This window comes from Lactuca serriola, chromosome 3 (genome assembly GCF_051521515.1).
Source record: "Lactuca serriola cultivar US96UC23 chromosome 3, Lser_US96UC23_V15, whole genome shotgun sequence".
In the NCBI taxonomy this organism is placed as follows: Eukaryota; Viridiplantae; Streptophyta; class Magnoliopsida; order Asterales; family Asteraceae; genus Lactuca; species Lactuca serriola.
The window spans coordinates 252,846,733-252,865,087 of record NC_136410.1 but is presented as its reverse complement, the minus strand read 5'-3'; the positions used below and the strand labels follow the sequence as shown (position 1 = coordinate 252,865,087).

Genomic DNA, 18,355 nt, shown 5'->3' with positions numbered 1-18,355 from the left:
GCCTAATCAAATATACATATGGGTAAAAAAGGGAAAATCAAGAATCACTAAGTAGTGGAGAATCTTTTGGATGGAGGGTTTGTTTTGGTATCTTTCAATTTTAGTATGTTACAACGTTTCTTCTTTATGAAATGCATTATAAGATATGCTCAGCAACATTTGTCATTTTTACCAAAAAAAAAAAAAAAAACCCGACTATTTTAAAAATTAATTATTACACATGAAAAAAAAACAAAATTATAATTTTTTTGTGATATTTTTTACGAAAATAAAGACGGCAAGTTCTTACATATATAATTATAAAAATGCCAAAATATTACTATGTTATACTTAAACATTTAAAACTTAATACTAAACATTAAAATAAAATATGCTATAATATTTATTAAAAATAATTAATTAATAAATAATAAAACTTTTAAATTTAACTATAATTAAAAATTAAATAATAAAATAAGATAATATTTATTAAAAGTATTGATTGTATTAAAGATATATTTAATTTATATGGTTGAATTATTCAAACAAAAATTGTATTACTTTTTATATTATGACAAAATTTAATTTTAAATAATTTGCCTTTTAGCAAACTTTAATACTTATAAAATAAACTAAAAATATCTAAAAAAAAATTGTCCACTAGTGCATTATATACACCGAACAACGTGTTCATTTTACAAGCAATGAATTGGGTTCATCTCTATCGATATTATCTAGAAGAACTTGCACATAAAATAAAACTCAAACGGAGCATCTGAGAACAAGAAGAAATGGCGGACTCAATTGCAGAGCTCATCTTCATCCCTGCACCAGGGGTCGGTCACATCATCTCCACAATTGAGATCGCAAAACTGCTCGTGACTCGCGACCACCAACTCTCTATTACCGTCCTCGTCATTAACCAGCCGCCCACCTTCGGCTCCGGCTCCGCCATCACCACCTACATCCAATCATTAGCAAACACCACCATGGATCGTATCTCCTTCATCGAACTCCCTCAAGACAAAACCCCACAAGACTCAAAAGCTCCCATGGCCGCCTTCACTGATTTTATCAATAGTCACTGCAAACACGTAAGAAAAATTGTCGCCGACAAGATGAGTCAACCGGATTCAGGACGGGTCGCTGGGTTCGTCGTCGACATGTTCTGCACCGGGATGATAGATGTGGCAAACGAGTTTAATGTTCCGACATATGTGTTCTTCACTTCTAATGCTGCTTTTCTTGGATTTAAGTTGTACATCCAGACACTCTCTGATGATAATAATCAAGACGTTGTCCAGTTAAGCAACTCTGATTCCACCATTTCCGTTCCAAGTTTTGTTAAACCAGTGCCCACAAAAGTTTTTCCGACCATATGCCAGAGTCAAGAAGGACTGGACTTTGTTTTGGGATCTGCCCGGAAACTGAGAGAGGCGAAAGCAATCATCGTCAATACATTCTTGGAATTGGAAACACACGCTATCGATTCTTTATCGAAAGAAAGCACCATTCCGATGGTGTATCCAGTGGGCCCTATACTCAACCTAGAAGCCGGTGCCGGAAAAGCATCGAGTGATGATGATATCATCGCCTGGTTGGACACTCAACCACCTTCCTCGGTGGTGTTCCTGTGTTTTGGGAGCATGGGAAGTTTTGACGAGGATCAAGTAAAAGAGATAGCAAACGGTTTAGAAAGAAGTGGCCACCGTTTCCTGTGGTCGTTACGTCGACCTCCGTCGTATCAGACATCAAGAGCGCCAAGTGATTACGAGGACCCAGAAACGGTATTGCCGGAAGGATTCTTAGAGCGGACTGCCGGAATCGGAAAAGTAACGGGGTGGGTCCCGCAGGTGGCTGTGTTGGCTCATGTTGCAATCGGAGGATTTGTGTCTCACTGCGGGTGGAACTCGTTGTTGGAGAGCTTGTGGTTTGGTGTACCATCGGCGGCGTGGCCAATCTACGCCGAGCAGCAGATTAATGCGTTTGAAATGGTGGTGGAGCTTGGGTTGGCGGTGGAGATTAAGTTGGACTATAAGAAGGATTTTTTTAATCCGAAGGCTGATAAAGTCACGGCGGAGGAGATTGAAAGTGGGGTAAGACGATTGATGGAGGATAACAAGGTGAGAACAGAGGTTAAAGAAATGAGAGAGAAGAGCAGAGCAGCGGTGGTGGAGGGAGGTTCGTCGTATGCTTCTGTAGGGCGTCTTATTCTGGACGTTAAACGAAACATCTTATGAATTGTTTAGTTGTGACTTGTGTTCTTGTATTGTACCAAAGTTTGTTGATAGAGAGATATGAGTTTCGAAAGTGTTTAGAGTGGGAGACTTAGAAGTAAAAAGAGAAAATAATTATGACGTTTGCCTATATACCATGTGGATCGAAAGAGAGGGAGGGATGAACTCTTTCAGCCGTTGAGATCTTAAATTCATTTTCAAAGTGTTCATGTAAGAAGGTGAGGTACATATACCTAACTAGTGATAATTTTTAAAGAATCCTTTTCAATCTTATTAACAGAAAAAGAATAGTTATTCTCAGTCATGTGTCATTTTTTCCACAATTTTCATTTTTTTTTTCTCTTTTCAAATTTAAATAAAATCATGTTGATTAGCATTTAAGAACAAATCAAATTCATAATCCCTAATTAGTTGGGATTAATTGTAATCCCTTAAAATCAGCCGTTTAATAATTATCATATTATATCGGTAGTTGGTAAAAACAATTCAGAAAATCATGCCATAAAATCAAAATCAAAATCAAAATCAACTTTTGTTACTCTGCGTAAAATCAAAATCAAAATTCAAACCCTTCTTAAAATCATGGCCGTAATTTGCGCATCGATTGTCCCTTTATATTGGCAACACGACCAGATAACGGATTGATTTGTATTTTTTCTAAGCATACATTGATTGAAACCTAATGACTTCATTTTCTCGATTAATTGGTTAAGTATGTTTGAATCCACAAAGGTTTGAAGAATTTTCATCCCTTCTTGACTCTTCATGTTGTTTTGCTTCGTGATTAACTCGTCTTTTCATTCTTGTTATCGGTTACGACTTTTTACAGTAAACACGGGTTGCTCTGGTTTGATGAAGACGGACACAAATCGGACTAACTTTACTCACCACTACTTATCCTTACCAACGTCGCACCCCACACCACTCACTACCGTCACATCCTTGCTCAACGGAGACTTGATCCACCGTCTTTCTTCCCGTACTACCACAACAATCACATCTTATGTTCTTAGTCTTACAATGTTATATATTTTGGGGTTTTTGACACTTTGTTTAATTTCCACGGGGTTAAGGACCAAAGAATTAAGGTAAAAGTCATAGACATTTTTTCTCCCTTTGCCTAATCAAGAAATCCATCGCACCTTCAATAAGAAACTCAAGCATAGCATCAGTTATTATTATTCACAGGTTTGCACTTAGCCGCTTGGACCAACTTCAATGCTAGCACTATAAATCGCACTATTTTTATGTAGAAAACCCACAAAAACCATTTTCAAATGCAACCGTACACTAAAAATTAACATTAAAAACATATTTTAATATTATAATTATAAAAGTAATACTTTCTTATTATTAAATAAGGGTTAAAAATAAATATATGAAATATTATAATGTGTATATGTTTAGTGGTGATGGTGATGAATAGTTCCATACAAGTTTGCTAATTTGCTTAGCACCACACCAAATTGTTGGCAAGTTTACAGGTCCATTGGATCAAATTGAGTCTTGCAAATGTTTTGCAGGTACGTTGGAGTTGCTCTTAGCCATTTGGTTTTCTTTTACAAAAATTACTTCAACTATTATTTATTATAATTTTTAATGGTTTGTTTTTGTGTAGTGCAATGGTAGTTAAGGGTAACTTTAAGTACTTAAATGCCCTGTATATAGAATTGTTGTGCTAATGTTCTAATGCTTTATGATGTATGTGAAAAGGTTTCATTTTTTTTATCTTTGGTTTACTAGGGTTAAGTTAAACATCGTTGTTTTTCAATTTGAGATCGAATTCAAGGGTTGGTAAAAGAATTATTGAGGAAAGATGGATGTTGATAATTATGGTGAAATTAGCCATTTGGTTTTCTTTTACAAAAATTACTTCAACTATTATTTATTATTATTTTTAATGGCTTGTTTTTGTGTAGTGCAATGGTAGTTAAGGGTAACTTTAAGTACTTAGATGCCCTGTATATAGAATTGTTGTGCTAATGTTCTAATGCTTTATGATGTATGTGAAAAGGTTTCATTTTTTTTTTATCTTTGGTTTACTAGGGTTAAGTTAAACATCGTTGTTTTTCAATTTGAGATCGAATTCAAGGGTTGGTAAAAGAATTATTGAGGAAAGATGGATGTTGATAATTATGGTGAAATTAGCCATTTGGTTTTCTTTTACAAAAATTACTTCAACTATTATTTATTATTATTTTTAATGGCTTGTTTTTGTGTAGTGCAATGGTAGTTAAGGGTAACTTTAAGTACTTAGATGCCCTGTATATAGAATTGTTGTGCTAATGTTCTAATGCTTTATGATGTATGTGAAAAGGTTTCATTTTTTTTTATCTTTGGTTTACTAGGGTTAAGTTAAACATCGTTGTTTTTCAATTTGAGATCGAATTCAAGGGTTGGTAAAAGAATTATTGAGGAAAGATGGATGTTGATAATTATGGTGAAATTAGCCATTTGGTTTTCTTTTACAAAAATTACTTCAACTATTATTTATTATTATTTTTAATGGCTTGTTTTTGTGTAGTGCAATGGTAGTTAAGGGTAACTTTAAGTACTTAGATGCCCTGTATATAGAATTGTTGTGCTAATGTTCAAATGCTTTATGATGTATGTGAAAAGGTTTCATTTTTTTTTTATCTTTGGTTTACTAGGGTTAAGTTAAACATCGTTGTTTTCAATTTGAGATCGAATTCAAGGGTTGGTAAAAGAATTATTGAGGAAAGATGGATGTTGATAATTATGGTGAAATTAGCCATTTGGTTTTCTTTTACAAAAATTACTTCAACTATTATTTATTATTATTTTTAATGGCTTGTTTTTGTGTAGTGCAATGGTAGTTAAGGGTAACTTTAAGTACTTAGATGCCCTGTATATAGAATTGTTGTGCTAATGTTCTAATGCTTTATGATGTATGTGAAAAGGTTTCATTTTTTTTATCTTTGGTTTACTAGGGTTAAGTTAAACATCGTTGTTTTTCAATTTGAGATCGAATTCAAGGGTTGGTAAAAGATTTATTGAGGAAAGATGGATGTTGATAATTATGGTGAAATTAGCCATTTGGTTTTCTTTTACAAAAATTACTTCAACTATTATTTATTATTATTTTTAATGGCTTGTTTTTGTGTAGTGCAATGGTAGTTAAGGGTAACTTTAAGTACTTAGATGCCCTGTATATAGAATTGTTGTGCTAATGTTCTAATGCTTTATGATGTATGTGAAAAGGTTTCATTTTTTTTTAATCTTTGGTTTACTAGGGTTAAGTTAAACATCGTTGTTTTTCAATTTGAGATCGAATTCAAGGGTTGGTAAAAGAATTATTGAGGAAAGATGGATGTTGATAATTATGGTGAAATTAGCCATTTGGTTTTCTTTTACAAAAATTACTTCAACTATTATTTATTATTATTTTTAATGGCTTGTTTTTGTGTAGTGCAATGGTAGTTAAGGGTAACTTTAAGTACTTAGATGCCCTGTATATAGAATTGTTGTGCTAATGTTCTAATGCTTTATGATGTATGTGAAAAGGTTTCATTTTTTTTTTTATCTTTGGTTTACTAGGGTTAAGTTAAACATCGTTGTTTTTCAATTTGAGATCGAATTCAAGGGTTGGTAAAAGAATTATTGAGGAAAGATGGATGTTGATAATTATGGTGAAATTAGCCATTTGGTTTTCTTTTACAAAAATTACTTCAACTATTATTTATTATTATTTTTAATGGCTTGTTTTTGTGTAGTGCAATGGTAGTTAAGGGTAACTTTAAGTACTTAGATGCCCTGTATATAGAATTGTTGTGCTAATGTTCTAATGCTTTATGATGTATGTGAAAAGGTTTCATTTTTTTTTATCTTTGGTTTACTAGGGTTAAGTTAAACATCGTTGTTTTTCAATTTGAGATCGAATTCAAGGGTTGGTAAAAGAATTATTGAGGAAAGATGGATGTTGATAATTATGGTGAAATTAGCCATTTGGTTTTCTTTTACAAAAATTACTTCAACTATTATTTATTATTATTTTTAATGGCTTGTTTTTGTGTAGTGCAATGGTAGTTAAGGGTAACTTTAAGTACTTAGATGCCCTGTATATAGAATTGTTGTGCTAATGTTCAAATGCTTTATGATGTATGTGAAAAGGTTTCATTTTTTTTTTATCTTTGGTTTACTAGGGTTAAGTTAAACATCGTTGTTTTCAATTTGAGATCGAATTCAAGGGTTGGTAAAAGAATTATTGAGGAAAGATGGATGTTGATAATTATGGTGAAATTAGCCATTTGGTTTTCTTTTACAAAAATTACTTCAACTATTATTTATTATTATTTTTAATGGCTTGTTTTTGTGTAGTGCAATGGTAGTTAAGGGTAACTTTAAGTACTTAGATGCCCTGTATATAGAATTGTTGTGCTAATGTTCTAATGCTTTATGATGTATGTGAAAAGGTTTCATTTTTTTTATCTTTGGTTTACTAGGGTTAAGTTAAACATCGTTGTTTTTCAATTTGAGATCGAATTCAAGGGTTGGTAAAAGATTTATTGAGGAAAGATGGATGTTGATAATTATGGTGAAATTAGCCATTTGGTTTTCTTTTACAAAAATTACTTCAACTATTATTTATTATTATTTTTAATGGCTTGTTTTTGTGTAGTGCAATGGTAGTTAAGGGTAACTTTAAGTACTTAGATGCCCTGTATATAGAATTGTTGTGCTAATGTTCTAATGCTTTATGATGTATGTGAAAAGGTTTCATTTTTTTTTAATCTTTGGTTTACTAGGGTTAAGTTAAACATCGTTGTTTTTCAATTTGAGATCGAATTCAAGGGTTGGTAAAAGAATTATTGAGGAAAGATGGATGTTGATAATTATGGTGAAATTAGCCATTTGGTTTTCTTTTACAAAAATTACTTCAACTATTATTTATTATTATTTTTAATGGCTTGTTTTTGTGTAGTGCAATGGTAGTTAAGGGTAACTTTAAGTACTTAGATGCCCTGTATATAGAATTGTTGTGCTAATGTTCTAATGCTTTATGATGTATGTGAAAAGGTTTCATTTTTTTTTATCTTTGGTTTACTAGGGTTAAGTTAAACATCGTTGTTTTTCAATTTGAGATCGAATTCAAGGGTTGGTAAAAGAATTATTGAGGAAAGATGGATGTTGATAATTATGGTGAAATTAGCCATTTGGTTTTCTTTTACAAAAATTACTTCAACTATTATTTATTATTATTTTTAATGGCTTGTTTTTGTGTAGTGCAATGGTAGTTAAGGGTAACTTTAAGTACTTAGATGCCCTGTATATAGAATTGTTGTGCTAATGTTCTAATGCTTTATGATGTATGTGAAAAGGTTTCATTTTTTTTATCTTTGGTTTACTAGGGTTAAGTTAAACATCGTTGTTTTTTAATTTGAGATCGAATTCAAGGGTTGGTAAAAGAATTAATGAGGAAAGATGGATGTTGATAATTATGGTGAAATTAGCCATTTGGTTTTCTTTTACAAAAATTACTTCAACTATTATTTATTATTATTTTTAATGGCTTGTTTTTGTGTAGTGCAATGGTAGTTAAGGGTAACTTTAAGTACTTAGATGCCCTGTATATAGAATTGTTGTGCTAATGTTCTAATGCTTTATGATGTATGTGAAAAGGTTTCATTTTTTTTTATCTTTGGTTTACTAGGGTTAAGTTAAACATCGTTGTTTTTCAATTTGAGATCGAATTCAAGGGTTGGTAAAAGAATTATTGAGGAAAGATGGATGTTGATAATTATGGTGAAATTAGCCATTTGGTTTTCTTTTACAAAAATTACTTCAACTATTATTTATTATTATTTTTAATGGCTTGTTTTTGTGTAGTGCAATGGTAGTTAAGGGTAACTTTAAGTACTTAGATGCCCTGTATATAGAATTGTTGTGCTAATGTTCTAATGCTTTATGATATATGTGAAAAGGTTTCATTTTTTTTATCTTTGGTTTACTAGGGTTAATTTAAACATCGTTGTTTTTCAATTTGAGATCGAATTCAAGGGTTGGTAAAAGAATTATTGAGGAAAGATGGATGTTGATAATTATGGTGAAATTAGCCATTTGGTTTTCTTTTACAAAAATTACTTCAACTATTATTTATTATTATTTTTAATGGCTTGTTTTTGTGTAGTGCAATGGTAGTTAAGGGTAACTTTAAGTACTTAGATGCCCTGTATATAGAATTGTTGTGCTAATGTTCTAATGCTTTATGATGTATGTGAAAAGGTTTCATTTTTTTTTTATCTTTGGTTTACTAGGGTTAAGTTAAACATCGTTGTTTTTCAATTTGAGATCGAATTCAAGGGTGTGTAAAAGAATTATTGAGGAAAGATGGATGTTGATAATTATGGTGAAATTAGCCATTTGGTTTTCTTTTACAAAAATTACTTCAACTATTATTTATTATTAATTTTAATGGCTTGTTTTTATGTAGTGCAATGGTAGTTAAGGGTAACTTTAAGTACTTAGATGCCCTGTATATAGAATTGTTGTGCTAATATTCTAATGCTTTATGATGTATGTGAAAAGGTTTCATTTTTTTTTTATCTTAGGTTTACTAGGGTTAAGTTAAACATCGTTGTTTTTCAATTTGAGATCGAATTCAAGGGTTGGTAAAAGAATTATTGAGGAAAGATGGATCTTGATAATTATGGTGAAATTAGCCATTTGGTTTTCTTTTACAAAAATTACTTCAACTATTATTTATTATTATTTTTAATGGCTTGTTTTTGTGTAGTGCAATGGTAGTTAAGGGTATCTTTAAGTACTTAGATGCCCTGTATATAGAATTGTTGTGCTAATGTTCTAATGCTTTATGATGTATGTGAAAAGGTTTCATTTTTTTTTATCTTTGGTTTACTAGGGTTAAGTTAAACATCGTTGTTTTTTAATTTGAGATCGAATTCAAGGGTTGGTAAAAGAATTAATGAGGAAAGATGGATGTTGATAATTATGGTGAAATTAGCCATTTGGTTTTCTTTTACAAAAATTACTTCAACTATTATTTATTATTATTTTTAATGGCTTGTTTTTGTGTAGTGCAATGGTAGTTAAGGGTAACTTTAAGTACTTAGATGCCCTGTATATAGAATTGTTGTGCTAATGTTCTAATGCTTTATGATGTATGTGAAAAGGTTTCATTTTTTTTTTTTATCTTTGGTTTACTAGGGTTAAGTTAAACATCGTTGTTTTTCAATTTGAGATCGAATTCAAGGGTTGGTAAAAGAATTATTGAGGAAAGATGGATGTTGATAATTATGGTGAAATTAGCCATTTGGTTTTCTTTTACAAAAATTACTTCAACTATTATTTATTATTATTTTTAATGGCTTGTTTTTGTGTAGTGCAATGGTAGTTAAGGGTAACTTTAAGTACTTAGATGCCCTGTATATAGAATTGTTGTGCTAATGTTCTAATGCTTTATGATGTATGTGAAAAGGTTTCATTTTTTTTATCTTTGGTTTACTAGGGTTAATTTAAACATCGTTGTTTTTCAATTTGAGATCGAATTCAAGGGTTGGTAAAAGAATTATTGAGGAAAGATGGATGTTGATAATTATGGTGAAATTAGCCATTTGGTTTTCTTTTACAAAAATTACTTCAACTATTATTTATTATTATTTTTAATGGCTTGTTTTTGTGTAGTGCAATGGTAGTTAAGGGTAACTTTAAGTACTTAGATGCCCTGTATATAGAATTGTTGTGCTAATGTTCTAATGCTTTATGATGTATGTGAAAAGGTTTCATTTTTTTTTTATCTTTGGTTTACTAGGGTTAAGTTAAACATCGTTGTTTTTCAATTTGAGATCGAATTCAAGGGTGTGTAAAAGAATTATTGAGGAAAGATGGATGTTGATAATTATGGTGAAATTAGCCATTTGGTTTTCTTTTACAAAAATTACTTCAACTATTATTTATTATTAATTTTAATGGATTGTTTTTATGTAGTGCAATGGTAGTTAAGGGTAACTTTAAGTACTTAGATGCCCTGTATATAGAATTGTTGTGCTAATATTCTAATGCTTTATGATGTATGTGAAAAGGTTTCATTTTTTTTTTATCTTAGGTTTACTAGGGTTAAGTTAAACATCGTTGTTTTTCAATTTGAGATCGAATTCAAGGGTTGGTAAAAGAATTATTGAGGAAAGATGGATGTTGATAATTATGGTGAAATTAGCCATTTGGTTTTCTTTTACAAAAATTACTTCAACTATTATTTATTATTATTTTTAATGGCTTGTTTTTGTGTAGTGCAATGGTAGTTAAGGGTAACTTTAAGTACTTAGATGCCCTGTATATAGAATTGTTGTGCTAATGTTCTAATGCTTTATGATGTATGTGAAAAGGTTTCATTTTTTTTATCTTTGGTTTACTAGGGTTAAGTTAAACATCGTTGTTTTTTAATTTGAGATCGAATTCAAGGGTTGGTAAAAGAATTAATGAGGAAAGATGGATGTTGATAATTATGGTGAAATTAGCCATTTGGTTTTCTTTTACAAAAAATACTTCAACTATTATTTATTATTATTTTTAATGGCTTGTTTTTGTGTAGTGCAATGGTAGTTAAGGGTAACTTTAAGTACTTAGATGCCCTGTATATAGAATTGTTGTGCTAATGTTCTAATGCTTTATGATGTATGTGAAAAGGTTTCATTTTTTTTTATCTTTGGTTTACTAGGGTTAAGTTAAACATCGTTGTTTTTCAATTTGAGAACGAATTCAAGGGTTGGTAAAAGAATTATTGAGGAAAGATGGATGTTGATAATTATGGTGAAATTAGCCATTTGGTTTTCTTTTACAAAAATTACTTCAACTATTATTTATTATTATTTTTAATGGCTTGTTTTTGTGTAGTGCAATGGTAGTTAAGGGTAACTTTAAGTACTTAGATGCCCTGTATATAGAATTGTTGTGCTAATGTTCTAATGCTTTATGATGTATGTGAAAAGGTTTCATTTTTTTTATCTTTGGTTTACTAGGGTTAATTTAAACATCGTTGTTTTTCAATTTGAGATCGAATTCAAGGGTTGGTAAAAGAATTATTGAGGAAAGATGGATGTTGATAATTATGGTGAAATTAGCCATTTGGTTTTCTTTTACAAAAATTACTTCAACTATTATTTATTATTATTTTTAATGGCTTGTTTTTGTGTAGTGCAATGGTAGTTAAGGGTAACTTTAAGTACTTAGATGCCCTGTATATAGAATTGTTGTGCTAATGTTCTAATGCTTTATGATGTATGTGAAAAGGTTTCATTTTTTTTTTATCTTTGGTTTACTAGGGTTAAGTTAAACATCGTTGTTTTTCAATTTGAGATCGAATTCAAGGGTGTGTAAAAGAATTATTGAGGAAAGATGGATGTTGATAATTATGGTGAAATTAGCCATTTGGTTTTCTTTTACAAAAATTACTTCAACTATTATTTATTATTAATTTTAATGGCTTGTTTTTATGTAGTGCAATGGTAGTTAAGGGTAACTTTAAGTACTTAGATGCCCTGTATATAGAATTGTTGTGCTAATATTCTAATGCTTTATGATGTATGTGAAAAGGTTTCATTTTTTTTTATATTAGGTTTACTAGGGTTAAGTTAAACATCGTTGTTTTTCAATTTGAGATCGAATTCAAGGGTTGGTAAAAGAATTATTGAGGAAAGATGGATGTTGATAATTATGGTGAAATTAGCCATTTGGTTTTCTTTTACAAAAATTACTTCAACTATTATTTATTATTATTTTTAATGGCTTGTTTTTGTGTAGTGCAATGGTAGTTAAGGGTAACTTTAAGTACTTAGATGCCCTGTATATAGAATTGTTGTGCTAATGTTCAAATGCTTTATGATGTATGTGAAAAGGTTTCATTTTTTTTATCTTTGGTTTACTAGGGTTAAGTTAAACATCGTTGTTTTTCAATTTGAGATCGAATTCAAGGGTTGGTAAAAGAATTATTGAGGAAAGATGGATGTTGATAATTATGGTGAAATTAGCCATTTGGTTTTCTTTTACAAAAATTACTTCAACTATTATTTATTATTATTTTTAATGGCTTGTTTTTGTGTAGTGCAATGGTAGTTAAGGGTAACTTTAAGTACTTAGATGCCCTGTATATAGAATTGTTGTGCTAATGTTCTAATGCTTTATGATGTATGTGAAAAGGTTTCATTTTTTTTTATCTTTGGTTTACTAGGGTTAAGTTAAACATCGTTGTTTTTCAATTTGAGATCGAATTCAAGGGTTGGTAAAAGAATTATTGAGGAAAGATGGATGTTGATAATTATGGTGAAATTAGCAATTTGGTTTTCTTTTACAAAAATTACTTCAACTATTATTTATTATTATTTTTAATGGCTTGTTTTTGTGTAGTGCAATGGTAGTTAAGGGTAACTTTAAGTACTTAGATGCCCTGTATATAGAATTGTTGTGCTAATGTTCTAATGCTTTATGATGTATGTGAAAAGGTTTCATTTTTTTTTATCTTTGGTTTACTAGGGTTAAGTTAAACATCGTTGTTTTTCAATTTGAGATCGAATTCAAGGGTTGGTAAAAGAATTATTGAGGAAAGATGGATGTTGATAATTATGGTGAAATTAGCCATTTGGTTTTCTTTTACAAAAATTACTTCAACTATTATTTATTATTATTTTTAATGGCTTGTTTTTGTGTAGTGCAATGGTAGTTAAGGGTAACTTTAAGTACTTAGATGCCCTGTATATAGAATTGTTGTGCTAATGTTCTAATGCTTTATGATGTATGTGAAAAGGTTTCATTTTTTTTTATCTTTGGTTTACTAGGGTTAAGTTAAACATCGTTGTTTTTCAATTTGAGATCGAATTCAAGGGTTGGTAAAAGAATTATTGAGGAAAGATGGATGTTGATAATTATGGTGAAATTAGCCATTTGGTTTTCTTTTACAAAAATTACTTCAACTATTATTTATTATTATTTTTAATGGCTTGTTTTTGTGTTGTGCAATGGTAGTTAAGGGTAACTTTAAGTACTTAGATGCCCTGTATATAGAATTGTTGTGCTAATGTTCTAATGCTTTATGATGTATGTGAAAAGGTTTCATTTTTTTTTATCTTTGGTTTACTAGGGTTAAGTTAAACATCGTTGTTTTTTAATTTGAGATCGAATTCAAGGGTTGGTAAAAGAATTAATGAGGAAAGATGGATGTTGATAATTATGGTGAAATTAGCCATTTGGTTTTCTTTTACAAAAATTACTTCAACTATTATTTATTATTATTTTTAATGGCTTGTTTTTGTGTAGTGCAATGGTAGTTAAGGGTAACTTTAAGTACTTAGATGCCCTGTATATAGAATTGTTGTGCTAATGTTCTAATGCTTTATGATGTATGTGAAAAGGTTTCATTTTTTTTTATCTTTGGTTTACTAGGGTTAAGTTAAACATCGTTGTTTTTCAATTTGAGATCGAATTCAAGGGTTGGTAAAAGAATTATTGAGGAAAGATGGATGTTGATAATTATGGTGAAATTAGCCATTTGGTTTTCTTTTACAAAAATTACTTCAACTATTATTTATTATTATTTTTAATGGCTTGTTTTTGTGTAGTGCAATGGTAGTTAAGGGTAACTTTAAGTACTTAGATGCCCTGTATATAGAATTGTTGTGCTAATGTTCTAATGCTTTATGATGTATGTGAAAAGGTATCATTTTTTTTATCTTTGGTTTACTAGGGTTAATTTAAACATCGTTGTTTTTCAATTTGAGATCGAATTCAAGGGTTGGTAAAAGAATTATTGAGGAAAGATGGATGTTGATAATTATGGTGAAATTAGCCATTTGGTTTTCTTTTACAAAAATTACTTCAACTATTATTTATTATTATTTTTAATGGCTTGTTTTTGTGTAGTGCAATGGTAGTTAAGGGTAACTTTAAGTACTTAGATGCCCTGTATATAGAATTGTTGTGCTAATGTTCTAATGCTTTATGATGTATGTGAAAAGGTTTCATTTTTTTTTATCTTTGGTTTACTAGGGTTAAGTTAAACATCGTTGTTTTTCAATTTGAGATCGAATTCAAGGGTTGGTAAAAGAATTATTGAGGAAAGATGGATGTTGATAATTATGGTGAAATTAGCCATTTGGTTTTCTTTTACAAAAATTACTTCAACTATTATTTATTATTATTTTTAATGGCTTGTTTTTGTGTTGTGCAATGGTAGTTAAGGGTAACTTTAAGTACTTAGATGCCCTGTATATAGAATTGTTGTGCTAATGTTCTAATGCTTTATGATGTATGTGAAAAGGTTTCATTTTTTTTATCTTTGGTTTACTAGGGTTAAGTTAAACATCGTTGTTTTTTAATTTGAGATCGAATTCAAGGGTTGGTAAAAGAATTAATGAGGAAAGATGGATGTTGATAATTATGGTGAAATTAGCCATTTGGTTTTCTTTTACAAAAATTACTTCAACTATTATTTATTATTATTTTTAATGGCTTGTTTTTGTGTAGTGCAATGGTAGTTAAGGGTAACTTTAAGTACTTAGATGCCCTGTATATAGAATTGTTGTGCTAATGTTCTAATGCTTTATGATGTATGTGAAAAGGTTTCATTTTTTTTATCTTTGGTTTACTAGGGTTAAGTTAAACATCGTTGTTTTTCAATTTGAGATCGAATTCAAGGGTTGGTAAAAGAATTATTGAGGAAAGATGGATGTTGATAATTATGGTGAAATTAGCCATTTGGTTTTCTTTTACAAAAATTACTTCAACTATTATTTATTATTATTTTTAATGGCTTGTTTTTGTGTAGTGCAATGGTAGTTAAGGGTAACTTTAAGTACTTAGATGCCCTGTATATAGAATTGTTGTGCTAATGTTCTAATGCTTTATGATGTATGTGAAAAGGTATCATTTTTTTTATCTTTGGTTTACTAGGGTTAATTTAAACATCGTTGTTTTTCAATTTGAGATCGAATTCAAGGGTTGGTAAAAGAATTATTGAGGAAAGATGGATGTTGATAATTATGGTGAAATTAGCCATTTGGTTTTCTTTTACAAAAATTACTTCAACTATTATTTATTATTATTTTTAATGGCTTGTTTTTGTGTAGTGCAATGGTAGTTAAGGGTAACTTTAAGTACTTAGATGCCCTGTATATAGAATTCTTGTGCTAATGTTCTAATGCTTTATGATGTATGTGAAAAGGTTTCATTTTTTTTTTATCTTTGGTTTACTAGGGTTAAGTTAAACATCGTTGTTTTTCAATTTGAGATCGAATTCAAGGGTTGGTAAAAGAATTATTGAGGAAAGATGGATGTTGATAATTATGGTGAAATTAGCCATTTGGTTTTCTTTTACAAAAATTACTTCAACTATTATTTATTATTAATTTTAATGGCTTGTTTTTATGTAGTGCAATGGTAGTTAAGGGTAACTTTAAGTACTTAGATGCCCTGTATATAGAATTGTTGTGCTAATATTCTAATGCTTTATGATGTATGTGAAAAGGTTTCATTTTTTTTTTTATCTTAGGTTTACTAGGGTTAAGTTAAACATCGTTGTTTTTCAATTTGAGATCGAATTCAAGGGTTGGTAAAAGAATTATTGAGGAAAGATGGATGTTGATAATTATGGTGAAATTAGCCATTTGGTTTTCTTTTACAAAAATTACTTCAACTATTATTTATTATTATTTTTAATGGCTTGTTTTTGTGTAGTGCAATGGTAGTTAAGGGTAACTTTAAGTACTTAGATGCCCTGTATATAGAATTGTTGTGCTAATGTTCTAATGCTTTATGATGTATGTGAAAAGGTTTCATTTTTTTTTTTTTATCTTTGGTTTACTAGGGTTAAGTTAAACATCGTTGTTTTTCAATTTGAGATCGAATTCAAGGGTTGGTAAAAGAATTATTGAGGAAAGATGGATGTTGATAATTATGGTGAAATTAGCCATTTGGTTTTCTTTTACAAAAATTACTTCAACTATTATATATTATAATTTTTAATGGCTTGTTTTTGTGTAGTGCAATGGTAGTTAAGGGTAACTTTAAGTACTTAGATGCCCAGTATATAGAATTGTTGTGCTAATGTTCTAATGCTTTATGATGTATGTGAAAAGGTTTCATTTTTTTTTTATCTTTGGTTTACTAGGGTTAAGTTAAACATCGTTGTTTTTCAATTTGAGATCGAATTCAAGGGTTGGTAAAAGAATTATTGAGGAAAGATGGATGTTGATAATTATGGTGAAATTAGCCATTTGGTTTTCTTTTACAAAACTTACTTCAACTATTATTTATTATAATTTTTAATGGCTTGTTTTTGTGTAGTGCAATGGTAGTTAAGGGTAACTTTAAGTACTTAGATGCCCTGTATATAGAATTGTTGTGCTAATGTTCTAATGCTTTATGATGTATGTGAAAAAGGTTTCATTTTTTTTTTTATCTTTGGTTTACTAGGGTTAAGTTAAACATCGTTGTTTTTCAATTTGAGATCGAATTCAAGGGTTGGTAAAAGAATTATTGAGGAAAGATGGATGTTGATAATTATGGTGAAATTAGCCATTTGGTTTTCTTTTACAAAAATTACTTCAACTATTATTTATTATTATTTTTAATGGCTTGTTTTTGTGTAGTGCAATGGTAGTTAAGGGTAACTTTAAGTACTTAGATGCCCTGTATATAGAATTGTTGTGCTAATGTTCTAATGCTTTATGATGTATGTGAAAAGGTTTCATTTTTTTTTTATCTTTGGTTTACTAGGGTTAAGTTAAACATCGTTGCTTTTCAATTTGAGATCGAATTCAAGGGTTGGTAAAAGAATTATTGAGGAAAGATGGATGTTGATAATTATGGTGAAATTAGCCATTTGGTTTTCTTTTACAAAAATTACTTCAACTATTATTTATTATTAATTTTAATGGCTTATTTTTATGTAGTGCAATGGTAGTTAAGGGTAACTTTAAGTACTTAGATGCCCTGTATATAGAATTGTTGTGCAAATATTCTAATGCTTTATGATGTATGTGAAAAGGTTTCATTTTTTTTATCTTTGGTTTACTAGGGTTAAGTTAAACATCGTTGTTTTTCAATTTGAGATCGAATTCAAGGGTTGGTAAAAGAATTATTGAGGAAAGATGGATGTTGATAATTATGGTGAAATTAGCCATTTGGTTTTCTTTTACAAAAATTACTTCAACTATTATTTATTATTATTTTTAATGGCTTGTTTTTGTGTAGTGCAATGGTAGTTAAGGGTAACTTTAAGTACTTAGATGCCCTGTATATAGAATTGTTGTGCTAATGTTCTAATGCTTTATGATGTATGTGAAAAGGTTTCATTTTTTTTTTATCTTTGGTTTACTAGGGTTAAGTTAAACATCGTTGTTTTTCAATTTGAGATCGAATTCAAGGGTTGGTAAAAGAATTATTGAGGAAAGATGGATGTTGATAATTATGGTGAAATTAGCCATTTGGTTTTCTTTTACAAAAATTACTTCAACTATTATTTATTATTATTTTTAATGGCTTGTTTTTGGGTAGTGCAATGGTAGTTAAGGGTAACTTTAAGTACTTAGATGCCCTGTATATAGAGTTGTTGTGCTAATGTTCTAATGCTTTATGATGTATGTGAAAAGGTTTCATTTTTTTTTATCTTTGGTTTACTAGGGTTAAGTTAAACATCGTTGTTTTTCAATTTGAGATCGAATTCAAGGGTTGGTAAAAGAATTATTGAGGAAAGATGGGTGTTGATAATTATGGTGAAATTAGCCATTTGGTTTTCTTTTACAAAAATTACTTCAACTATTATTTATTATTATTTTTAATGGCTTGTTTTTTTGTAGTGCAATGGTAGTTAAGGGTAACTTTAAGTACTTAGATGCCCTGTATATAGAATTGTTGTGCTAATGTTCTAATGCTTTATGATGTATGTGAAAAGGTTTCATTTTTTTTTATCTTTGGTTTACTAGGGTTAAGTTAAACATCGTTGTTTTTCAATTTGAGATCGAATTCAAGGGTTGGTAAAAGAATTATTGAGGAAAGATGGATGTTGATAATTATGGTGAAATTAGCCATTTGGTTTTCTTTTACAAAAATTACTTCAACTATTATTTATTATTATTTTTAATGGCTTGTTTTTGTGTAGTGCAATGGTAGTT

General features: G+C 29.7%; 1 protein-coding gene across 1 annotated transcript; it reads left to right on the top strand.

The window, feature by feature from the left end:
- Positions 1-681: 681 nt before the first annotated feature.
- Positions 682-2,336, top strand: LOC145093886 (anthocyanidin 3-O-glucosyltransferase 2-like). The gene has a single exon (XM_079032127.1). It carries the CDS (start codon positions 771-773, stop codon positions 2,217-2,219), a length of 1,449 nt encoding a protein of 482 aa, XP_078888253.1. The 5' UTR covers positions 682-770; the 3' UTR covers positions 2,220-2,336.
- Positions 2,337-18,355: the final 16,019 nt, after the last annotated feature.